Raw genomic sequence first — 23,395 nt, 5'->3', positions numbered from 1 at the left:
GTTTCATAGCACGCATTGAAGGCACGTAGCTCTGAGTGTATTGAGGTGTTTTTACTGGACAGCTGTGTACACAGCATTGGAGAACTGTATAAAGCAGAGAGACACAAGCCTCATGCAGTTTTATCCCTGTCTCTTATTGGAGGGTGAACTCTATCTGTTTAGTTTTGATTTGGAGAGAAGAGATTGCCTTACTCAGAGAGGCTGAAAGTAAGCTAACGCTTCTGCAGTTTGGGCAATGGGGGAAGAGAAAGTGGGATGTAACAGACAAATAGCTCAAAATAAACTGAATTTAGATGCCAATTTTGAAAATATTGGCAGCTGTGTTCTCCTTTGCCTAGGTCTGCACTCAAGCACACTGCTTTTCCAAACAACTTTGTGTGATACCTACCAATATGCTTTGGTAGCATTGTGATGATATGGCACCAGGACTGCTGGAGCTGGAGCTTTCTTGTTACTCCCACAAGTGAGCTGAAATATGTCAGATCTTCAGCCTTCTCTGTGCTGAGCTGTCGCATCTGGACTGATATTAATGTCCCCTTTTATGTGGACTTGGTGCTAAATGTGCTGAGTGGTGTGTTTTTCCTAGGGCACGTGTGCCCTCACCTGAATGTCTCTCCTTACCTCAGGAAGTTGGAAAAATTTAAAAGATGTTCAGCTGCAAGGACCTGACAAAGTCTAAATTTTATCTAATCCTTCAGTTGGTTTAAAAATAAAGTAATCCCAATAAGAACAACAACAAAGCAGCCAATAAATGTCAATTGAATTAAATGTCTTGGCCACTTTCGTATGTTCAGAGATTTGGTGGGCAGCTTTGAATAAATTTTGTCATTGCATTTTGCTCATTTTTCCATAGCAGAATCCCTTTGGTGGAGGAAATTTAATGTTACAGTTTCTGAACTGATGCAATTACTGAGCAAATGCTATTGTAGAGTGTTTGTTAATAATGGAGATAGGAAAGCCAGGGAAAACACATTTTAGCTTTCACTCCCCAGTTGCTTTAGCAATTCTGAAGTTGGGAAAATCATCATTTTAGTTTGTTAAATGGATTGGATTTCCTATTAAGCTGCTGAGAAAGGAGAAAAGTTGGATCTCTTGGTGCCATTTTAACTACCTTGTTTTAGAGACAAATGCTAATTTTGTCAAAATACTTAGTTGCGTCATTCCTTTAAGAGTAACAAGTCTCATTGAAGATAAAATGTGAGTTCGAATCATTCTTGTAGTTTAATTTCTTTTAAGAGCAAGAAGAATGAATAATATCTCAATCAGATTTTTTTAGTTATCACTTTTCATCAGTAACATGTAGGGTGAATACCACCAGTATGGCATGTATGCATTAAAAATATCTGGGTGGCTCAACTTTAATCTTAAAATATTGGAAGAACAAAAAACCCGGGAGTTTGGTTTAAAATTGTCCATCTTGTTTGTTTTAGGAGAAAAGGCTAAAAGAAAAAGCAGCAAGGAGAGAAGCCAGGAATGCGAATGCACAGGTAAGGGATTTTTGTTGTTTTGATCAAGCTACTGATTGTGGGTTTGAAACTGTTTTCCAATTATTTCATTCCTTTCTTTAATAAGCAATATTGTGATTAATGACTCTTTAAAGGCATTTTCTGTTTGCTTGCCTTTTCATATTCCCTTGCTATGATGACGTTATAATGACTTGCTGTGGAAGGATACTGAGAAAGCAATGTTACTGAATATGTGTGTATATGTATGTGTGTGTATATATATATATACACAAAATGTATGGAAGCCTTTTGTAATTGCAGCCTCTTTATTCTGTATATCTAGTGAGTCGTAATTTCAGCTGTGGTGCCATTTTTTCTTCTCTGAATACTTGATCATGTTTGTAACTTGCAGACAGTAAGTTGTGGTTGTGGTGATTTTTTTTTTCTTTCTTTTTTTTTTTTTCAAATCTCATTTAAACCTGTTTCTGCTGAACCTTTTCTTTAAACAGCACATATTTACATTAAAGTGTATTCTTTCCCCATGTTATACCCATGGTTAAAACCTTTGGATGCTCTTCTTTATATGTATGTTACTGATTTCCTAGAGGCTGTTCTAGTTTTCATTATTGCTTTGTTTGTGATAAACCGAGATTTCATTCAGCTGCAATGATTTTCCAGAATATGGACGAGTAATGTGTGTCATTTCTCACGCTGCATCTCCGTATGCTACACATGAATAGTTACGGTTTGTTCCTGGCAGCTGGCAAGTATCTTACTCCTTTGAGAAAATCAATAATGTTCTGTGTCCGATTTTTGCAAGCTGGCCATGTGCTGGGAGGCTTGAGTATAGGAAGGTACTTAATTCTGTACTTCTGAAGTGGAAAGTAATTACAGTTTAAGATGAAAAGCCTAGTTATACTAAGTATTAAGTATTATTCTGTCTTTAGAGATGGCAAGCTATGAGAGCTGTTGGCATCGTGACTCCCCAATCAAGCAACAGAAATTTTCTGCATGTAATTGAATGTATAGAGATGCATACTTTTTAATGTATTGAGCAAGCATTTTAGGAAAATTATGGAATGAATGATTGACAAACATCTTGATATAGGGAGAAAACACTGATCAAATCAGGCTGTATTGCATTTGTAAATGCCACTTGCTAATTTTGCCTCTTTTTAAGGAATAAAACCCCCCCAATGCCATATTATTCAGCAGCCGGAGAGATAACCTCATTCCTTTCAAAAGGATCTGCTTGCTGTTGTACTTCTCATGTCCCATTATTTGCCAGGCAGATGAATCTCTCTGTCCTGCTGGAAAACAAATGAAGCTGATATCTGTTGAGGAATGATCTGTCTGTGTGGTGTGTGTCTGTCTGGGGGTATGGGCTAAACGTGGAGCCTCGCCTCCAAAACTGTGTAAGATAAAGCCACAATTTGATGCACCTCTGCCTCTCTTCCGTGCAGCACTTGGCTTGGAAAGCTGATTTACTAGTCCTAGTCTAGTGTGAGATTCTCGTGTGTTTTCTGTGAGAGTACCAGCTGCAAACCTGCTATTCCTTTGTCTTAATTTTATTCCTGAAGCACTTAGCTCGCTCTGTGCAAGAAGGTGCGAGCCTCGGGAGCTGATATGTGTCCTTGATGAAAACTTCTGGGCTTTTTTCTTGTTTACAACCTATTTTTGACGGAACTGTGCAGCCTGAGCCCTGTCATTTTCAGTGGGGCTCATTTAAGGGGGAAATGGTTCTGCTGGGAAAGGCGGCCAGCGTGGAGCCTGGATGTGGAAGGGTGCAGTGAACGGTAGATAAAGGTGGCAGTTTCCGTCTGCTGGGTGTCTGAGGAATTAATTAAAAACACTCCCTTCTTCACAGAATCTTAGAGATGAAGCCACAGTAGCTGAAGCTCTCTGTAGTCCGTGTGGGATATGACTCAAGCAGCTCCTAGGAGACACCCCGGGGGGGGCGGGGAAGGAAGCAGCAAAACACAAACTATTGAAACAGAAACTGGTTTAGAAAATATATGCTGCTTTAATCATGAGTTCAAAAACATTCACATTTTTACTAGTGCTTTCCAAATATAGCTTGTGAACCATTTATTCTGCCACACATAAATCTTTTGGCAATTAATAGCATTTTCTTAAAAGTGAAAGCAGTAAGGAGAATCAAAAAAACCACAAAAAGGTATTTTTAGCTATATTATTGCTGTTTAGCAGCTGGAGTCAACAGCTAGATCAACAATTATGAGCAGCCAGTCACTTCAAAGCAGCTGTGGTCATATTTCTTGTTTCTTGTCTACCTGCTTTTTTCACCTTGTTTTATTAACGGTGTCTCTCTCACATTATAAACGCCTTGGGTTGTAGAATATTATTTATTATCTTTCACTAGTACATAGCCTGCTGGATCTGACATGACCAAAACGGCAATTTACTTTCCTATTCTAAACATCAAATAATAATTCATCAAGTATGACTTTCGCATCCCTACTTTAGTGTAATTTCTGTAGTCATGTTGTTGGTTGTGTCCCGTTGCTGACTGGATAGGGCCTGGCACGTTACTCTTAATGGATGCTGGTTTTCTTTTTTTCCCAAAATGAAAAATGACTTTATTTGGAACTAAAACATTATGAATTACGGTTTATTTTCACCCTTCAAACCATACACTTGTGGTATTAAATCTTAGTCTTAATTTTATATTCTTCAATTGTGATACTCTTAGTTTTAGGATTTCTCTGTCCTGTACATGTTCATCGCTTTCCTGTGCGAGGAATCTTGACTTTTTGACATTTTTCATTTACCTATAATTTTTGAACTCATGGCCTAACCTTTTTAATAAAAGCTTTCCTTCAGTTTTATACCCCCATGTTGTTTTGAGGAGGAGGAGGAGGAATATCTCTATTTTAAGATTCTTTTTTTCCTTTTGAAGTTTAAATGCCTTGCGTGAGTGTGGGTTTTTTTGTGCGTGTCCCAACAAAAAGGAAAGATCACAGGAGAAATGGGCCTCCTGCTCTTTCTTCTGGTGCCACGGGGGCAATTGCTGGGAAGGTTTTGCTCCCTGTACCTGGGACCAAACAACCCGGTTCTGGCGCCTTCTGCTCAATGTGATGGAGCCCAGGATTAGATGAGTAGGTGGCTGCAGCGTTATTGGCTCGAATGGGTAAGACGTGAGGGCTCTTAAAGGATGCTTTGGAGAAAGTATTTCTTGGAATTTATGACCATCAATTAAATTTGAGTGCAAAAGGCTGTGAAAACAGGCAAAAGAAGTTTTATATTCCTATTGAAGAAAAACTAGAAACTTAGTTTTAGGGGGATTTTTTTATCATCATTTCTTTGTCTCCCAGTTTAGGAGAATTTGATGAGATATTTACAAATGCAATGTTTTAAGGTGAAATAAGCAAACATTTTGTCCTCACACGATACTGATAAAATTGTTGTCCTCGAAACCTCAAACAAATTTGGATACTTTTTGCTTGCAGATGGTCTCGAGTAAATCAGGCAGTTGTGTAGTCCTTTGCCCCCAAAGTCCAGCATTGTGTGGAGGCAGCAGCCACACACAGGACATCCCCGCACCCTGCAGTGCTCCGCTCTTCACTTTGCACTTTTACTTCTAGTGATCTATCGTATACTGATTTCTTAGTATACAAAGGACTTTAATTTCAGGTTTCCATCAACATTTAAAGGTCCTTATTCTGCAAGCAGTTGTTGGCTGCAATGAAGCTAAACAGGACTGTGTTTTTCCTTTAGTGAATTTAGTGTTTTGCTGTCCTGATGTCTTAGAGTAGTACTGATGTGTTAAAAATTATGAAGTGAGGAAGGTTTCGGTTTCTTTTTAAAATATATATATATATTTATTTGTAGGAAAGGCGTTTTCCAGGAGCAGCTGAAGAGGTTTGTGGGTCAAGGTGGGGGAGCAGAGCAGGAGTCAGGACAAGGTGCTGTCTCCTGCCCCAGCACTGACATGCTTTGTGTTCCTCAGCCATTGACTCCCCACATCATGCAAGAAATTATAACTAGCCCCTTAAAGAAGGTATCGGTATCTGCTAGAAATAGTTCAGACAGCATCTGTAAGCAGTGCCTGTAGCTAAAAGTTGCTCAGCCATGACAGCTGGTGCATCAGTTCAGCCATTGGCAATCCTATAGCAGTTACACCATGCTGGTGTCCAAAGCAAAACAGAAAAACCTGAAAAAGGGCTGATGGGCAGAGCAGAGGCTGTTTATCCGAGGTCCGTAAGAAAAATGTAACCTGCTGAAAACCTAGGGAAATCCAACTTGAATACATACTCCTTAGTGAGGGGGTTTTTCTGTTTTAGAAAAGAATGAAGAAGACAAATGATTGGAATGAAGTTGAGGATGGGGATTGTTATCAGGCTGGAAAACTGACCTCTTCTGGAAGAGATCCAAGCACTCAATTGTCAGGGGCACTTCTTCATAGGAATGAGTTCTTGCTGAATAAGTGTACAACATTAAAAGATCAACAACAGCAGCAAGATAATAAGTAGGCTTTAGCTTTTCTCATGTCCTCGCTTCTTCCCCTGCCCTCTCCCCAACATATTTTGCTTTTCTCAGAGGAACTAGTACTTGTCTGTGAGATTTTACATATTTTACAAAATATATACTTGATATACTTGATATATATAAGATTTTCACGGAGTCACAATGAAGTTAGGAATCTTTCTACTCTGATATGAAGGGATTTACATGAACACATGTACAAAGCACACCTGGGTGAGCAGGAGGCACATGCTTAAAGATATGATAGCTTCAGGCATTTGTATCTGCCTGTATCACATCACTGCAAAGTATAATCCTCAACATAGCATTCTGTTTTGTGCACCTTGTGCCATGCTCTGTTGAGATTTTAACCAGAAAAATACTTAGAAACACCATTTTCTTTTAATCTCTGGTACCCTCCACGGGCTTTGAGATACATGTGTTGAATGTAGTTCAGGAAATCTTTGTACTGTGTGGCAAAATTCAAACAAGAAAGAGATGGAGTCAGAACTCTTGGGTAGCTCTTGCTGATAATCCACTGGGAGAAATATGATGAAAATTCTGCATCCACTCTGTGTATTGTTCCTGTGGATACTGGAACTGATGTCTGTTACCTGCCAGCTCTCCTTCTGTCTTGACTTTTCTTTTCCTGGAGATCTAACCCAGGACTTGCTGTTTAGGCTGGCGGCTGTAGATTTGGTGTGGTTGTGAACAGTAATTTCAGCGTGGAAAGGGGTTTAAAGGAGTGAGGGAGGAATTTGGTCCACGTCTCCTGTGCATACAAGTTCCAAATCCTTTTGGTCATTAAGTGTTCTTGGGAAAGTCTCTGGCATACTGATGGTTAATGGTGAAGGTGCTTTGGTTCTGGATCACTGTTAGCTGTTGTATTCTGTACACATACTGAAAGCTGTAAGAAGCTTTATGTATTTATTCATTGCAAGTTTGTGTTTGTGTTGAATTTCCTTGAGAACCTCTCTGGATAAACAGAGTAATTTGGAATATCAACATTTTAACCTGCTAATTTAGTAATTTCAAACAGGTTTCTTAAGACAGTATCATGATTTCAAGTTCAAGTTATTGAATGGAAAATAAAGAAATCAGTGATCCTGAACTACTTGTATTCTGAAATATTTTTAAAATCAACATGTTCTACAATATTTAGTTAATATTTGAAAATGCCTATTATGTGTCTGTATGGAAATGTTACATGTAGTTTGCTCTTTGAAAAGAACATGTTGATGATTCCAGTTAATATAACAGTTAAATTGCTTTAAGTAAAGCTGTAATAAGTCCTGCTTTTTCTACCATTAAGAATGTATATGATTAAACCAATATTTCTGTGTCATAACCCTGAACAAGTAGCAAGGAAGGATTCTGATGGATTGGCTTGCCAATTACACACGCTTCTGTGAACCTTTTCATTGCAGCCGCCAGCACACTGAGGATTTTAAATATATTTATCAGATTGACCATTTAAACTAATTTGCCACAGCAATTGGATTTTGTGAGTATCTTATTCACAACTGTTATTTTTAATCATACGGGGTGTGTGATGACAGTCAGCTGCTCTGCACACAGTAAGCTGATGATTTACTGGTCACTGAAGTAATTTCCTTATCATCCTGGCAGAAGCAGAGATGAGGGGGGGCTGTGGACCTCAAATGTCCCCTCTTGTACTCTGGAGGTCTGCTGGCATGAGGTGGGTGCACAGTGGATCAACACAAATGCATCTTCCTTACCCTGTGCTTTGTTATGTGTTTGCTTTCAAATTTATGGTAAATAGAGGAAACTTCTTTATTCTGTAAACTTCTTTTGGTTTTCTTATTTTTGGGGAGTTCAAGGGGAGCTTTTGATGAAATATGGATTTGCAAGAGCAGAGGAACAGGATTTCTGGTGTGTTAGGAAGCACAAAGGTTATTGTCTTACTTGCTTGCAAATTATTTTCTTAAGTTTCCAGGAAAATACTGAAAAAAAATTCTCCAGTAGCTAGTGGGAAGATTACACTGTTTAATTCATTATTCTTTAGGGAATTTTTTGTTTCTAGAATGTCCATGTAAGTTTCATAGCACTGGAACAGGAGCTTTGGAGCCATCTTAGACTTCCACTGCTGAGCTTCAGAGCTTTCAGCATCTTAAAGACTAAACATTTTTGCTTATTTCAGAATCAACAATATTTTGGCATTGGGAGAAAAAAGAACTTAGTATTTTTTTATTAAAGGCGTAGGCTATCAAAATTGCAAGATGGCGATTTGAAATAAGTATGTGCCAACATATATGCATTTCTCTCTTCTTCTTGCCTTATGTGGGGTTTGTTATTCTTTATGTGGATCGTTTAGTTACAAATAACTCTTGATAGTAGCAGAATTCAGGAGTACTTTGGCACTGTTCCCCCCAGGCTCTTGAATGGGGATCAGCAAATAACTGAGTGGCTAATTGAGTCACAGCTTCAGGTCTGTGTCGCCTTTGAACAAGCAAGGTATATTAAATATTGTTACTCTTTGTTTTCCCCCTGCCTGTCTCTGTGGATATTAGGAGCAAGATCCCACCATCAGGTTCCTCCCTGCACGTGCCAGTGTGGTGGAGCGCAGGGAAACCAGACAAGAGCTCTGTTAGTCTTGCACAGATGCCTTTCCAAGGCTAATGATTAAACCCCAGTAGTTCAGGTTTCTACACATTTTTCCATTTGAATACACACTTCATCAATTCAGACAACATAGTTCAATACCTGTATCTAAATACAGCAGGTATGCAAGAAACCAGACAAGAACTCTTTGTGCATTGCAAAGTGCAAACACATATATTCAAGGGCAAAGACCTTTCCACCTGAGCTTCAGGTTTCCATTTTCAGCATTGATTAAACATTTTCATGCTGACTATATAGCTCTGTGCTCTGTAAACTTAAATAGGGGAGGAAGAGAACACTCAGTCTTTGCTTTGTGATCGCTGTCCATCAATATATAAGCATTTCATTTTTTAATATGCTCTCTTGTAAAGGTGACAGGTGTACAATTTAAACATAACAAGTCACATCAGTGTGGTTTGGAATTTATGTGTAAATTAGGAAATTCTTTTCTTCTGGGCTTCCAAAACTTCTTTTTCGGTTTCTTCACCAATTTGACGCCCTCCTCAACAGTCCCTGTCTGAGCAGAACACGAATGGTCGCTTTGGCCCTGCCTGACTCTGGCCAAGGAATAAGAGGTGATGGACAGTGCTGAACCAGAACATCCACCAGTATGGAAAAGAGAAAAAGAAAAGAAAAAGAGGAGATGGGGAAAGCTGTTCTGAAGTGTTATAAACCATCTCTTAGGCATTTTCATCTGAGTAAACAGACCCACTATATTAAGTTAATTACAATGATACTTCATTTGTAATCTGCTCTATGCTACTAGTTAAGAATATCTAGTACCCAATATTTGAAATTTCCTTATGTGTTTGAAACTTTCTTATATTATAGACTTCACATGCAGAGACACTTACTTTGCTGCATATCCCGGGTATGAGCTTCTTAAGAATGAGTTAATTGCCTGATGAGCAGGGGTAATCTTTCAGATGTGATTTGATGATGCTGACATCCTCATGCAGTAAGGAATGATAGTTTTAAATTAAGCAGCTCTGTTTTCTCAGCGTCCTCCATGTTTATATTCCTGGAATGTATTGCTCGCAGGATTGTACGTAGTCTGCTATAGCCACTCTCAGCAGTTGTAATTGCTACAAGTGATGAAAATTGATTTGTGCAATCAGAAAACCATTATCTGCATTCTGTCTGATAATGCTGCAGTTGCCAACATTTTAAAATTCTTCTCATGGCTGTTTTCAGAACAGGCCAGGGTCATGCACTCACCACGATTCCAGCTGCTTTATGCTTAATCTTATGTGAGCATTAAAATAAAAGGAAAAAGCTCTTGCTGTCTCCCTCAATATGTATTTTTTTGGCAGACAGGTTTTAAAGATTCAGTGTTTTGTCAAAGTCCCCCTTCTCCAGATGTACTAGATCAGAAGTAGTGCAGCATCCCATGTTTTACCACAGCGTGCAGTGCTTTTAATAGGTTTTCTGTTCTTTAACGCTACATTGATAAACTGGTTTGTTAATTAGGAAATGCCAAATTAATACCTAACTTGTATGGTTATTTAACAGGCTGCACGGGGGAGTATGGTAATCCCCATACTTTCCCAAATGGAAAACTGCCCGCTGTTTGGAGGTGTCAGTCACAACCTCTGTTGTCCTGTGTTGACTCCAGGTCTCCCTCAAGTTGTTGATTTTTGCTTTTGCTTTTTTTTTTTTTTTTTTCCCTTAAGGCAATGCACATTTTTTATTTTCTATTTTTCCTCCATTTAATGTTTTATTTCTCTCTTCGTTTTTTTTTCTTTGGTCATCTGTGAACTTTGAGGATTTCCAGGTTTCTTCTCTCTTGCTGTTCCCTCATCCGCTTTTCTGTTTCTTCTGGAGTTAAATTGGAGCTGCTACTGCTTCTGTTTGGTTACCTTCTGCCTTGTGGAAACTGAGAGCAGAAGCCGGAGGGGAACAGCAGGAAGAAAGGTAATAGCATCATCTGGGAGCAAAGCCTTAGGAAATGTGCTTAGTATTTTTAGGGAAAAGTTTTGTGTGTGTTTGCTTTGTTTTCTTCTTCCTGTATTCTTTCTTCTTTCCTGATATTCCTTCAAATAAATATACTGGTTATATTTTTCTGGGCTGGGGAGTTCTGGTACTGCTGGATGAATGTTGATTTTTCCAGTCTGACTGTTCTTTCATTGTATGGAGAGCTGGAAGAGGTTCACTCTATTACTCCATGCACACATTTATCTTCTCACAAGAAACCTTTTAGTAAAAGAGCATCAGTAAGTGTTCAAAGCTAATTACTTGTAAGCTGAGAAAAGCCAGAATTAAAGTTGTCAGTGCTTCTCCCTTGCTGTATAAATATAGTGCTGCAGATCAAGCGAGGTGACTGTGCTTCTCCCTGTCTGCTCGCCTGCACTTCCAGCTGAGACAGATCCTCAACTCCGAGTTTACTTAGTGTGTAGTAACGAATGGAGGAGACTCTACATTTTCCAGCTCATATTTTAATTTACTTACGGTGTGAGTGCCATCTGTTAGATAAATGAATTAAAAATCCTTTGGGAAACAACAAGTACACAGAAACTGTGAGCTAGACTGTTCTAAACATCCTTATCTCTGTCATTTACTGATTTTTATTATTATTTTTTTTAAACTTTGTATCTTTTGTCTGTATTTCCCAGAATACTAAGGTTTATTTTGTTGTTAACACTTATTTAGTGGAGTTGGATCAGGAAACCTGAGTTCTTTTCTGGACTAGAAATTGTGATATATAAATTGTCCTTTAAACTCTGCTAGAAGTAGCATGGACTCACCTGATGGTTTTTTGGTTTGCTTTTTAAAGTTTTCTCTGGGAGGTGTCAATCTAGGGAGCCTCAGTGCAGTTGTGGAACTATGTGGTGTTCTGGTCCCACTCAGCTCAGAAAGGATGTGCTAGATAGAGGTCTAGAAAACACAAAGAAAAATTCAAAGTAGCCTGATGTTAATAGAGAAAGACGACAAATGAGGGGAGATCACAGAATCACAGAATGTCAGGGATTGGAAGGGACCTCAAAAGATCATCCAGTCCAATCCCCCTGCCGGAGCAGGAACACCCAGATGAGGTTACACAGGAAGGTGTCCAGGCAGGTTTTGAATGTCTCCAGAGAGTCTCCACAACCCCCCTGGGCAGCCTGTTCCAGTGTTCTGTCACCCTCAGATACCAAGACATTTCCTAACTGATTGAAGTAAGAAAGTACAGCTCTTTATTTTTCATAGGGAAAAGCCCCATAAGTACAGTTCTTTCTGAAACCAAGCTTATGCTGCAGTGGCACAGCATGGATTTGGCCCAAAGAAAGGCTGGAGCTCAGTTTCCTTCCTCCAACTTGCCCACCCTGTGCAGGTGCCATTCAGAACTGGCAGGATGTGCATGAAGCTGGACACGGAGAACATGGAGCAGCAGGGTGCTGTTCTCAAAGCTTATACTTATGCATCAGAGCTGCTTATCCACAGCCAGAAATCACTGGTTTGCAAATGCTTTGTTTGCCAAACGTTTGAGATTGGGCTTCTTAGCTTGGTTCTTGAATGCCCTTAGGACCATTTCTATCCTTGTTATCATTGGGAAGTGCAGTTTGCTCTGTTGTTACGGCTGAGAACTGCGACGTGTGTTGAGTTAATGTGCAGTTGAGGTGAGTGTGCACACGATGAACTGCACACACAGGCCCTGCAAGAGTGTGCATTCCTGCCCATCCTTTCTCATGGTGCCTGAAATTCCCCGAGATCTGGAAATAGATTTGCTTTGTGGTAGCTCCTTAGATGCCCAGATGTTAGTGGTGATTTCTCTTTCATAGATAATCACAGCCTGCCTTGCTGTTTGCATGTTATTTGCCTGCAATCTGCTTTCCTCTTTTGTGTTTGTGGAGTTTCTTCCCTTTTTGTTGAGTACTTGATTTTTCCCTTGTCTTCGAACTTCCATTTAATTGAGGAAGGGAGAAATGAGTGTTGTCCCATGTGAAATTTTCTAAATTACTGCCACAGAATTGAACTTGTATCTATAATAATCTGAGATATTTTTGTTCTCACATTGTTTTACGTTTAGAGCAACAGCTGGAAAAGGGACCTTGTACTTACAGGGTTTTGTACTTGTTCAGGGCTTCTCTTGTGCAGAACTTTCCAACCATTGTCTGTATGAAGGCAAATGTCAAATACAGTCAACTGACCCTTCAGACTAATGTGAGTGCCATTGTGCTTGTGACATGGGAGAAAAAACAGTCCCATATTTCAAAAAATGAGTGACTGCACTTCCAGAGTACATTGACACTGACCTCCCTCTTGCTGTGTGGAAAATACTTATAAATAAGTAGAATTTCCTTGTAAGCAGTTATGCAAAACAGTTAGTACTGGTAGAAAGGTAGGTTAACCATTTGTCAGTAAGGAGAAAAATCTTGATGAAAAGCTGAAAGAGCATTTCTAATCCTATTTCCTACTTGTTTTTTCTATGTGTCATTATATGGATAGCAACATAGCAGTTTCATGAAGTACTCCATTAATGTATGATTGTAACAAAATCAGTTTTTCAAATGGATGTTCACAAAGATTGATTTTAAAAAATAAGTCAGCAGCATGTAATAGGATTAGACTTGCTTTAGCCACGTATATTGCTCTCCTCTGTTCATTCTTGTTGGACAGTCTGCCAAAGCTTTGAAATTTTCAGCAAAAGAAATTGTGGGTGGGCAAGGGAAGGTGATTGATTAATTACAGTCACAGTCAACTTACGTTTACATGATTTAGAGTGTGGCTACTTGAGCTGAAAGCTCATAAAGATGAGGGTTCATTTTAAATGGCAATCACAAACAGTCCATTTTCTTCGATAATTCATGTGCTGTTAAAAATGTCAAAAGTTATTAGCATTTTTTATTTCGCATCGCCTGATGTTCTAGCAGATCACATATCTACAAAAGTAGTGGTTAGGGTAATTATCACTGTTCAAGGTATTTACTAACTTAGGAGATGTGTAGAGTTTATAAAATTGATCCTTCCCAGGCACTTGTGCTGCAAAATTCTATGAATAATACAGAAGATAATCCAGTTCTTTGGTTAATATAGTGTTATTCTGATTTAATTTATAAAATCATGTGCTATTTGTGTTATATTTATTGTAGAAGAGCTCTCAAGTTCACTGGTGTTATTTTTCTGATACCTGGTTAAAACTTGCCACCATTTCTGTGATGCTGTTACTGCTCGAAAGTTGAGCTGGAGTGAAGTCTAATTTACCTTCATGAGAAGTGCAGATGGAATAATCATCCCTGGGCTGGTTTGGCCAGTGAGGTGTTGGGAGGGATTGTGTTCTGAGCACACAGGAGTAGCGAGTGCTGGGGAGTGGGTTTTTCTCTGAGCAAAGGCTGTAGGTGAATGTAGGTGTAGCCTGTCAGACTTTGGCCAGAAGATAGTTTAAACTCCTAGAGCTTAGTTTTTAGTTTCCTGTGCAACAGCAAGGGGATTGAATGATGACATAACACAGATCTCAAGATGCTGGTTAGTCGTAGTCGCACCTTATTTTGAGAGCTGTGCCTTCTGTACAGCACTACAGAACTGTGCTTGGGGCTTGGAATAGCTATTATTGTGCTCTGATAACAGCTGCAGTGAAGAAAGTGTGTATAAAACCAAAGATATTCTAAGAATAAAAGTCTACTCAGTGCTTTCAAAGAAGAGGTACTGGTGCTTAGTGCTACCTAAGTGGCTGATTTAGCTTTTCTCACAGGTATTCTTTTCTGATGTCCCTTTACATATAAACACATAAGCTTTGGATTCATACCTTTGAGGTATAAGCATTTTCTTAAATCACTTTGTTTTGGAGTTTCAGTTAGGCACTCAATTACGTACTCATCATATCTGTTTTGGACAAATATACAGGGCCAGTTTCCCAGCTCAAGTCTGCTCTTCCTCTTTATTTATGGTAAAATATAAACATGTTAACTGTCTGTTTGCAGCATCTGAAAATGTTTCCCACTGTGCTATCTTAAAAGGTTATTATGTATAGTTTTGCTTTAAGGTGCACTTCTATTTACATATTGGATTTTCAGTAACATTACTTCTTCTTATGGTTCTTATTATTTGTGACAATATAACTGAACAGTTACCAAATATAAAGTCTATGTAACGTTTCTAGCCAAATCTTGGACCCACAAAGATTGTTTAGAGTTTGCTAGTCACATTTATGCAGGTATTTTAGTTGAGTACCTGTTTGCAGTGTTCTGTCCTGAACAGCACAGCTTTGTACAGTGGCAAAATTACTGTGTTATCATCCTTATACCCAGAATTAAAAAGCAACATGAAGAAGGATGCTCTGGTGTTGAAGAGTTGAAACAAGTGTTGGAAACTGCCTTCATTGAATTAGGAAAATGAAGAAAGAGCCTTGTTGGGAATTTTGGCACTTTGTGTGTTCTTCCTTGACCTCCGTCACAACCTCATTAAAACCATAATCTTTCAGGTATGATTATGAAGGGGTCTATAAAAGCACCTTGCTGCCATGATAACAGTCATCAGAAAAGTTGGCCAAGAGGCCAGTGTGATACTCCTCCCTAAGAAAGGCAAGAAGATAACTTCTGGGTCTGTTGACTAGCTTTATTCATCCAGTCCCTTGGAAGATGATGAAACTTCACATTGCCAAACATGTGAAGGACAAGAAGCTAATCAAGAACAGTCAGTATGAATTTCCAACAAGCAAACCATGCTTGACAACCTGTTTGCCTTCTGTAATGAAGTGACTGCATGTGGAAAGTAGTGTGTGCAATTCACCTTGACTTCAGAAGGACTTTTGGCCCTGCCTACTACAGATTTCTCATTTGGAAGCTGTGGAGGGATGGTGTGGAATGAAGGAATGGTCTATTTGTTGAAGCTTGTTAAGTTCAGTAGGAGAAGCATTCCTGCAGGCCGAGCACTGACGGGCTGTCCTGCTGAAAAGGCACCAGGGGTTACGGTGAAAACTGAGTTGAATATGAGCCAAGTGAGAATAAGACAAAGTGGATTACCTTGAAAGATGCATGGTTAGCAGAATGAGGAAAGTTAATATTTTGCTTTTCTGCCTCTGGCACTGTATTCAGAACACTATGTCCGGTCTGGGTTCTCCCAGAGAAAGCAGTTAGGGTCCAGTGATGTCTGCCAAGATGGTCTGGAGTCTATGGCAAATGGAAAGGGTAAAGGAACTGGACTTGTTCAGTGTGGTGAAGGGGAGTCCAAGGGATAATCTAATAGCACTTTTGAAGGGCAGTTATAGAGAGGTGGAGCCAAGCTTTTTTTGCTAGTGGCAAATCATGTCAATTTTCCAAAAATTGTGAGTTGAAAGTTTGAGTGGGCGCTGGGGAAAATGTTGCTTACAGGGAGGGTGGTGCTGATGTGAAGTGGATTCCTGGGGGAGGTTGAACCTCCCTGCTTGGTGGTTTTTGAGACTTAGGTGGACAAAACCCCTGCTGACCTGATACAGTGTTGGTGATAGCACCAGTTTTTATGGGAAATTGGCCTAGGGACCTCCCAATACCTCTTTCCACCTCCCATTCCGTGTCTTCCTTAAACAGCATACTTAGTTTTTGTTCCTTCCTGTGATCATTCTGCTTCTAGAGTTAGACCTTGGAGATTTCAGTCAGTAGGAGGTGAGCAGATAGCAGGCGGGAGCTAAATCTGGGACTGAAAAAAATGACTGTGCCACCTGCTTGTTTCTCCAGAACTCATGTCTTAGCACTACGTGGCTACATATGATATTTTCTTTCTTTAAATAGTTGCGTTTTTCCCAGTGAAATTATACAAAACTTACATAAAGGTCCCAGTTGACAGATGTAGAGCAAAGAAACAGCTAAAATTAGAAGAGATAAAAATAGAGGTTGGGAAGCTGTCTGAATGATCTTATCAGCAACATATTTATGCTGAATTCTGCCAGTTAGGTCTGCTCTGTTTATTAGGTCAGACTGTAGCTCAGGCAGAGTTCATAGAGAAGGAAAAGGTGTCATGCTGAGAAACATGCATTTAAAAGCTTATTGAAGTCTATCAAAAGTCGATGTCTTTAAAATGGGCTGATAGAGCCAGGATGTTTGGATTTGGCCCTCGGCAGAAGGAAGCTCTGCAGTTTGAGCCTCAAGAGAAGACAACAGATTATTTATGAACTTTGAACGTCATTTACTTAAAAACTCATCAGAAATGTGCAACTTTATGATGTACTGAATAGCTGGTGAAAGGTCTTTTGATGACGTAGTATTATGTCACAAAAGAAATTTTTTAGGAAGTGTATTTGTGGGGAAATTCCATCCAATTCCCTCTGTTGCTGGTGAATGCGGAGTTCATCTGTACCATGGCGGAAAAAAACAGGTTCCTGTATTTAATTTCTATTCTGCGGAGTTGCCATATGGACACAGGTCAGGAATAAGCTTGGGTCACACTTTGCTGCATGCTGGCTTCCCTGTGCCAACGTGTTTGTTCATGAAAAGGCTGGATACAGCCATTGCTCTTCTGAGAGTGGTCTCCTCTGATTGCCATGGGATGAAAGCACTTTACGGGTAGTCAGTGAGGAGTCATTGTGAGTTTACCCTGTAGTATTTTTTAATGTCTCCATTCTCATAATTGGCAATGCCAGAAATACTGCAAACATTCAGAAAACACCTAAATGTAGACAAAGACTGAGACATTTGCATAGATAATACTAGTGACTTATGATCCACCAAGTAAAAGATCAATTCTGTTAATTAGCTCTGCTTAAAAAGAAGTTGACATAATTCATTATTACAAATCCAAGTGAATAGTATTCCAGGTGCTAAAGAAAATCTGCTCTATTGTTTTTTCTGGTAGGCATTTGAAAGTCTGTATAGTTCCTTAGCCATTGCATTTCAAAACCTGTCTTTCCTTGAAATTTTTACAAATTCATATTTTTACAGATTGCTAATTGCATTTGATTGTCAGACACTGAGTGAATTGAACTCCTAAAGGGCTTCTTGGTAGGAACATAAAAGAGTATTAAAAAGATTAATACAGCTTGCATATGTAAAAGTGCTTTTTGGTGTGGGTGGTTTTTTGTTTGTTTGGTTTTTTGTTTGTGTCACTGAGAATATTCACAGTAGCATCAAAATATTTCAAATTTCTGTATGACTGCCTAAAAGATATGTAACAAAATATCACAGCACCTGTTAAAAATTGATTAAAAGAATATTAGTATGTATAAATTATTGTGTAATCCAAGGCTCTACTCTGTTTCAATAAGCAGGTATTGACTTAATGCAAGCATTAGTTTGTGACTGTGAGACCTATATTCTTCTAGAGGCCTTCCTCATGTTAAAATCTGTGAATATAAGGATGGATTTGTGTTAAAGGATGTGGTTTCTGCTTCCTACTTTTTGATGTTAGCAAGAGGAATCAGAAAGATTTCACTCAGATCTGTTTTCTGATAGCTGTTACCTGTGTTCTGACTGACTCAACAGCCCATTGTTCACTTATGGATGACGCCTAGCGAAGTCTTTTCCAGATTGTGATGGGTCTGCCAGTTTGGGAGCTGGTCCATGCGCCCCTCTGGAGAGCTGAGATGGAGCAAAGGGACTTTGCAAGGGGCAGGGAGAACTCCTGGCCAGGAAAGGACAGAAGCAGCGTTGATCTGAACTGGGTTGTCTGTGGGCTGCTTGGAGCACTTCTGATTAACAGGTTGAAAATAGGACAGTGATTTGCTTAGTCCTCGTTGTGGTTCTGTTATTGGCTTCTGCTTAGTGACTTCAGAGAAAGGCAAAGTCCAGTGCAAGCTCTGTGCCCAGCTGGGGTTGTTGTATAATGGGGTTTACTTCTTTCTCTAATCCAGCACAGTGACTCCTGCAGATCCTGCTGTTGTTTGCTATCCCATTTTAAGCCTGAAGTTACAAATTTTAGTCATAATAACTGACTGACCAAACATATTTTCACTGTGTGTGAGCAATGCTGCTGTGTTCTTTTGGTTTCCCCTGTTCTGTGTGGCTTCTGGCTACAGCCTGAGCAGCAGGTCTGGGGAGGGAGAAGAGGCTGTTTCCTGAACAGGTAGTGGCAGCAAGGATTTTCTGTTTGCCTGGGAGTATTCCAAAGAAGGATAGTATTTTGTAATTATGTATGTTGAGCAAAGATACTTTGGCCATGGTGAAAGTTTTATGTCTTGAAGTTTTATAATTTTTTTTAATGCTTATCAGCTAAACCTCAAAACAAACTGCAGATCTTTTCAGCATGGAAGGTGTTTGATATTATATCCAGAATATGCACAATAATTACAAACACACAGTATGAATTTGAAGTTTTCAAGTTTGACTGTTGTTTGTTTGATCTACTGTCTTTGTGGTGATTTTGAGTGGGACCTGTAGCTTGTTCTTCTGCATACTGATCTCCAAAATTACATTTGGTAGGAAGGTGCTTAGCAACTTTGAAGTTGTCTTTATATAGTGCCATTCTTAGAAATGCACCTTTAGCTCGAGCACTTGACAGGTATTCGAATAACAAGCTCTATACTAGAGTGAAATAGTGTTATAAACAGTGTTTTAAAAAATGAGCTGCTTGCCCCGACGTGTGTTTCATTATCAAAGTCACGCAGCATCTTTTCAGAAGATTTTACTCTTTTACTGGGTCTTAATTATTGGCACATTGAAACATTAAATAGTTCTATAGCTGCTCAGGTTATTAATTTGTAACCCTCATGATTCAATGGAAAAAATTTCAGTCAGGTTTTGCTTGCTGCTGCTTTCAGACAACTGTGTAGTGCTGAAGATGTCAGCATGGAAGTCTCCTTGCCCTGTCCACCATTACAGCTACAATTCTTCTGTTGTTACAATACATGCATTTTAAGTGTGATATTTGTAAGCAAAGATACTGAGTTGCCTATTGGAAAATTGTGACAAAGTGTGGTGATTGCTGTCTGTATTGCAGTACCAACAACATCTAACTTACTGAAGGAGCAGATGTCCTCTGTAATTCCAGTCATATTTAACAAACTGGCCTTAAAACAGCTTTCCCACTGTGAGGAGCTGCTAAATGAAGTGAGTCTGCCTTTAGTCTAATTGAAGGTATTTCTAGAACACTCATTGCTGGTGAATGTAACCCTCATTTGAAATAGAAGTACATAAGTCTTCATGAACTGAATTTTTAAACTGTCATTTAGCTCTGAATTCTGAAATGCTATTCCTGTGCATGCTACCTAGATAGGTTAATAAATTGTTACCCAGTATTTTAGCCTATCTAAATTTTGCAGACCTTGTGACTGTAGTACTGAGTGCCTCGTGATCTTGTAATGTGTTTTTCCTCACACAGTCCGTGATCAGGATTTGGTTCTGTTCATATGTAAAAGCAAATAGCAGGGGGCGGTACTGGGTGAATTCCTTAGGCTTGTCTCTGACTTTGGGCTGGAGCAGACAATTGAGCTGCTGGTTTTCCCAAATGTCGGGCTAGTTGCTTGCTTGCTTGACAGTCCTTCCTCTCTCATGTCTGAAACGCTTTTAAAAAGAGAGAAAACGCAAAGCTGGAATTAAAAAAATTAGAATGCATACATGATGTGATGATGATAGAAGCATTTCTTCCAGCTAATTAGTAGGTTAGGCCAAGCTTCTACTGTTCTCAGGGTTGGTTGCTGGCAATATAATCTTCCTTTTGAGAGGCGTTTCCAAAAGTGTCTTCCAGGTCATGTTGTTACTTGGTGGGTACCAGAATTTCAACAGTTTGGTTTGGCTTCTGTAATCAGGTCTTTAAGTTAGGGCTAAAGTTAAAAGCAAGTTGTGTATTTATCTTTTACATTAATATATTTTAATATAATAACGATACATTGGAGTGTTAATTTTTTTGTGACTTATTTCTGCTTTCTATGGAAGCTGAAGTTAGAATATATTGCTGGGGATGGTTTAAAGTCTTCTAGGTACCTCATGTGTGCATTTTGCTCTTGGGCTCAGGATTTAATCAGTTACCACATTTCCTAATTATTTATATATTCATTTATCTATGTATCTATTTAGTTAGTTAGTTTCCCTCTGGATCATTAAGGTTGAAGGTTTCTTTTTGTTTTGCTCTCTAATTAGAGATACAGCATCCTCTCAAAATATCTCTTTACAAATTCCTAGTTTTCACAAGAACTAGGAAAAATTTTCCTGAGGCATTTTACATTTGTGGGTTTTGCTGCTCATATTAGATCTGTGGTTCCTCTTGGGAAGTTTTGTGAAGTGTTTTAGTAAATGGCAGCAAGGTTGGTACGGAGTCGTTGCCTTCCCCTTTCATTCCTATGTTACTTGAATTTTTGGTGCTATCTTAGATTTTGTTTTCAAGCAGTTGAATTGTTGTTTCCAAATAATAAATGGTAAAGATGTCTAAAGGTTGCTGTAGTATTTTCCTCTACTTTTTACTTCCAGAAGATGTTACTGTCTTAGGGCAAATTCCTACTGTCTGGACTTACATAGGGGCAGTTGTGGGAAGAGGTTCAGGAAACCAGATGACACTGTGGATGGAAAACAGAAAGGAAGTTTAAGCATGTCAATATATAAAATATTGTAGTATTGTCTAAGATGGAATGTCTTGCAAATATTCGTCAATGTAGCAGCACTTCTGGCATGGCATCGCTTGTAAATACTGTTGCTCTGAATGTGATACAGTCTGGCTGGTATCAGAGTTTCGATAAAAATTATAACCAGTTGCCTCAGATTTTCTGTACTCTGTAATCTCAATTACTTGAAACTGTACTCAGAGCAGGTGTTTAATCTCTCTTTCCCTGTGACATATATTATCAGACTAGAAAAAAGCTGAAATTATTAATCCCTAGATTATTTTTTCATGCTGGTAGGTGATTTCTTGTTGATGTTGTAAACCTGAATGCACTGAAAAGATTTATTTCTTCAGTTGTTGTGACTTCCCCTGTTTGAGTTCAGCTCCAGTTAAAAAGAATGCAAACCGATCAGGTCTGTGGAGTCGAACTTTGTTGAAATAAAGAGAAAGCATAATTGTAAAGCAAGTGGTTTGGCGCAAATGTATTTAGTTGGAGGTGCTGCTGTAGCCTCCAGCCATCCAAATGTATTTAATAAATTGAACGTATTTTTTTTGCCTAGGTCTCTATGGCAGCTACATTAATCATAACTGCACTAAGAGAGTTGCATGCTGACAGTTCTTAATTTATTTTTCTCTAATGGGAAGTTCATAAAAGACCTACTCTATAGTGCATTCCTTTAAGTATTGCAACATTATATATGAAAGCATTCATCATCTGGTTCATGTAGCTAACTCTTGGATGAGACACGGAGGACTTTCTAGGGGGAGAAGTTGTACGTACTATCATCTGACCAGTGAATTGACCAGGCTACATGATCACTGACCAAGAAACACTGATGAGAAACACAGCCACAAACACTTGAACAACCAAAGGATGCAAGTCTCGTATGTCCAGTGTGCTTTACCAAAAAATGCTTGGAAGCAGAGCCTGTCTCAGATATTCCAGATGAGTTTAGTAATTTGAATTTACAGTTTTCTTCTCATCTCCCAGAAAGGAGACTGAAATGAAGGAAGTGACTTTGTGATGTTTTTGTAAATTCAACACATTGGCAAGTAGCCCATCATTTGTCAGACTGACTTCTAGGGAAGTAGCTAATTGTTTTCTTTAAAATATAAATATTTTCCTATTAAATTAGCACCTTTATTTTATGGAACTGGCCTACTTGTTTAGAAAAACAAGTGCTAAACTTGAGCAGCTTGTGACAAAGCCATGAGAAATTTGTTTGATCCTAATGAGGATTCCGTGATGCCTGCTAATATTTTTAAGGAAATCGTGAATAAATGCATATTCTACTAATTAGCATTTATAATTAGGATTTATATTAAAGACCTATACTTATTTGGGTAATTAGCTAATAACAATTGAGCCTAGTCTTCTTTTGAGCATTACCTAAGCTAGGATTAAAGGTAGGGCACTGTTAAGTTTTAAAATCTTACAGGCCAAACAACAGTACTTGAATAGTCACAGAGCAAATAGAGTTAAATTTCAGGCTTTTCAGTATGGCACATGCTAAAATACCAGTGCTTTGCCTTGGCTGGATTTTAGAAGTTATTTAGATTGGAAATTTGATCAGCTATGTGTAATATCTGATTGTTGATATGCCCAGTTTAGCACTTAGAAATATCTTTGAGATCCTGAAATGCTGCAAGAAGCTGCTGTTGCAGCAAGGTAACAGTGCTTGGCTGTGTGCAATCAGAATTAGCTTCATCTAGGAGAACATGGGCACATGAGCATTGTATTTTGGAATACAGGGCTGTGTTTTATACTGCCACTTAGAGCAGATCAAAGCAAATATGCGTGTTTCCCCAATCCTAACTGGAAATTGTCCACTTTCTGCTCTGAACTCACCTTGTGAATGTTGATTACTGATGAAGATATGTCAGTTCAGCTAATTAAGAATGAGTTGGGAGATATTGAACTAATCTTCTGACATACAGTTGCTGCTGACCATCTCCATAGGAGTGCTAGACTGTGCAGTAGTCTGAAGAAAGCTCAACTATTGACTGAAGGTAACTGAAGTGGTTGTGTATTCTTCTGCTTTGGACCATGGGAGATCCCATTTTATTGTGGTTCTGGGCAGCTTCAAATAGGGTGAAGTGTTCTATAGGAAGAGAATTTGTTTTTTGAAAAAGATGTTTACCTCTGGTTGGAAGTACTCCTGGAGAAATAAACAAGCCTGATTTAAATTAGAGTGGATAATGAACTTAGCTTTTTTTTTTCTGTCTGTGAATTCATTGACATAACCAGACTTTCAGCTCTTCCAGTGCAGCCTATTGGATTTTCTTTTGTATACTCGCATTAAAAATTATACATTCCTTACTAGAGGAAAACATCTAATTGGTGTAGCTATGCAAGTGTTCTCTAAATATCTGATTTATGACAGAGTAAATTGCTGCTCTTATTAACCGACTAAACAGAAATGGGTTGA

The 23,395-nt window shown here is 38.8% G+C and overlaps 1 protein-coding gene across 1 annotated transcript in view; it reads left to right on the top strand.

The window, feature by feature from the left end:
- DDX10 (DEAD-box helicase 10) overlaps positions 1-23,395 on the top strand; it is a 176,137-nt gene that overhangs the window by 122,258 nt on the left and 30,484 nt on the right. Inside the window, exon 16 of the mRNA XM_082065078.1 lies at positions 1,431-1,487. Within this exon, the coding sequence (XP_081921204.1) occupies positions 1,431-1,487 (57 nt within the window). The remainder of the gene's footprint in view (positions 1-1,430; positions 1,488-23,395) is intronic.

The sequence above is a fragment of the Streptopelia decaocto genome (assembly GCF_964273445.1).
Source record: "Streptopelia decaocto genome assembly, chromosome: 1".
NCBI classification, from domain to species: Eukaryota; Metazoa; Chordata; class Aves; order Columbiformes; family Columbidae; genus Streptopelia; species Streptopelia decaocto.
The sequence above is the reverse complement of the archived record's forward strand: the minus strand, read 5'-3'. Positions and strand labels throughout refer to the sequence as shown.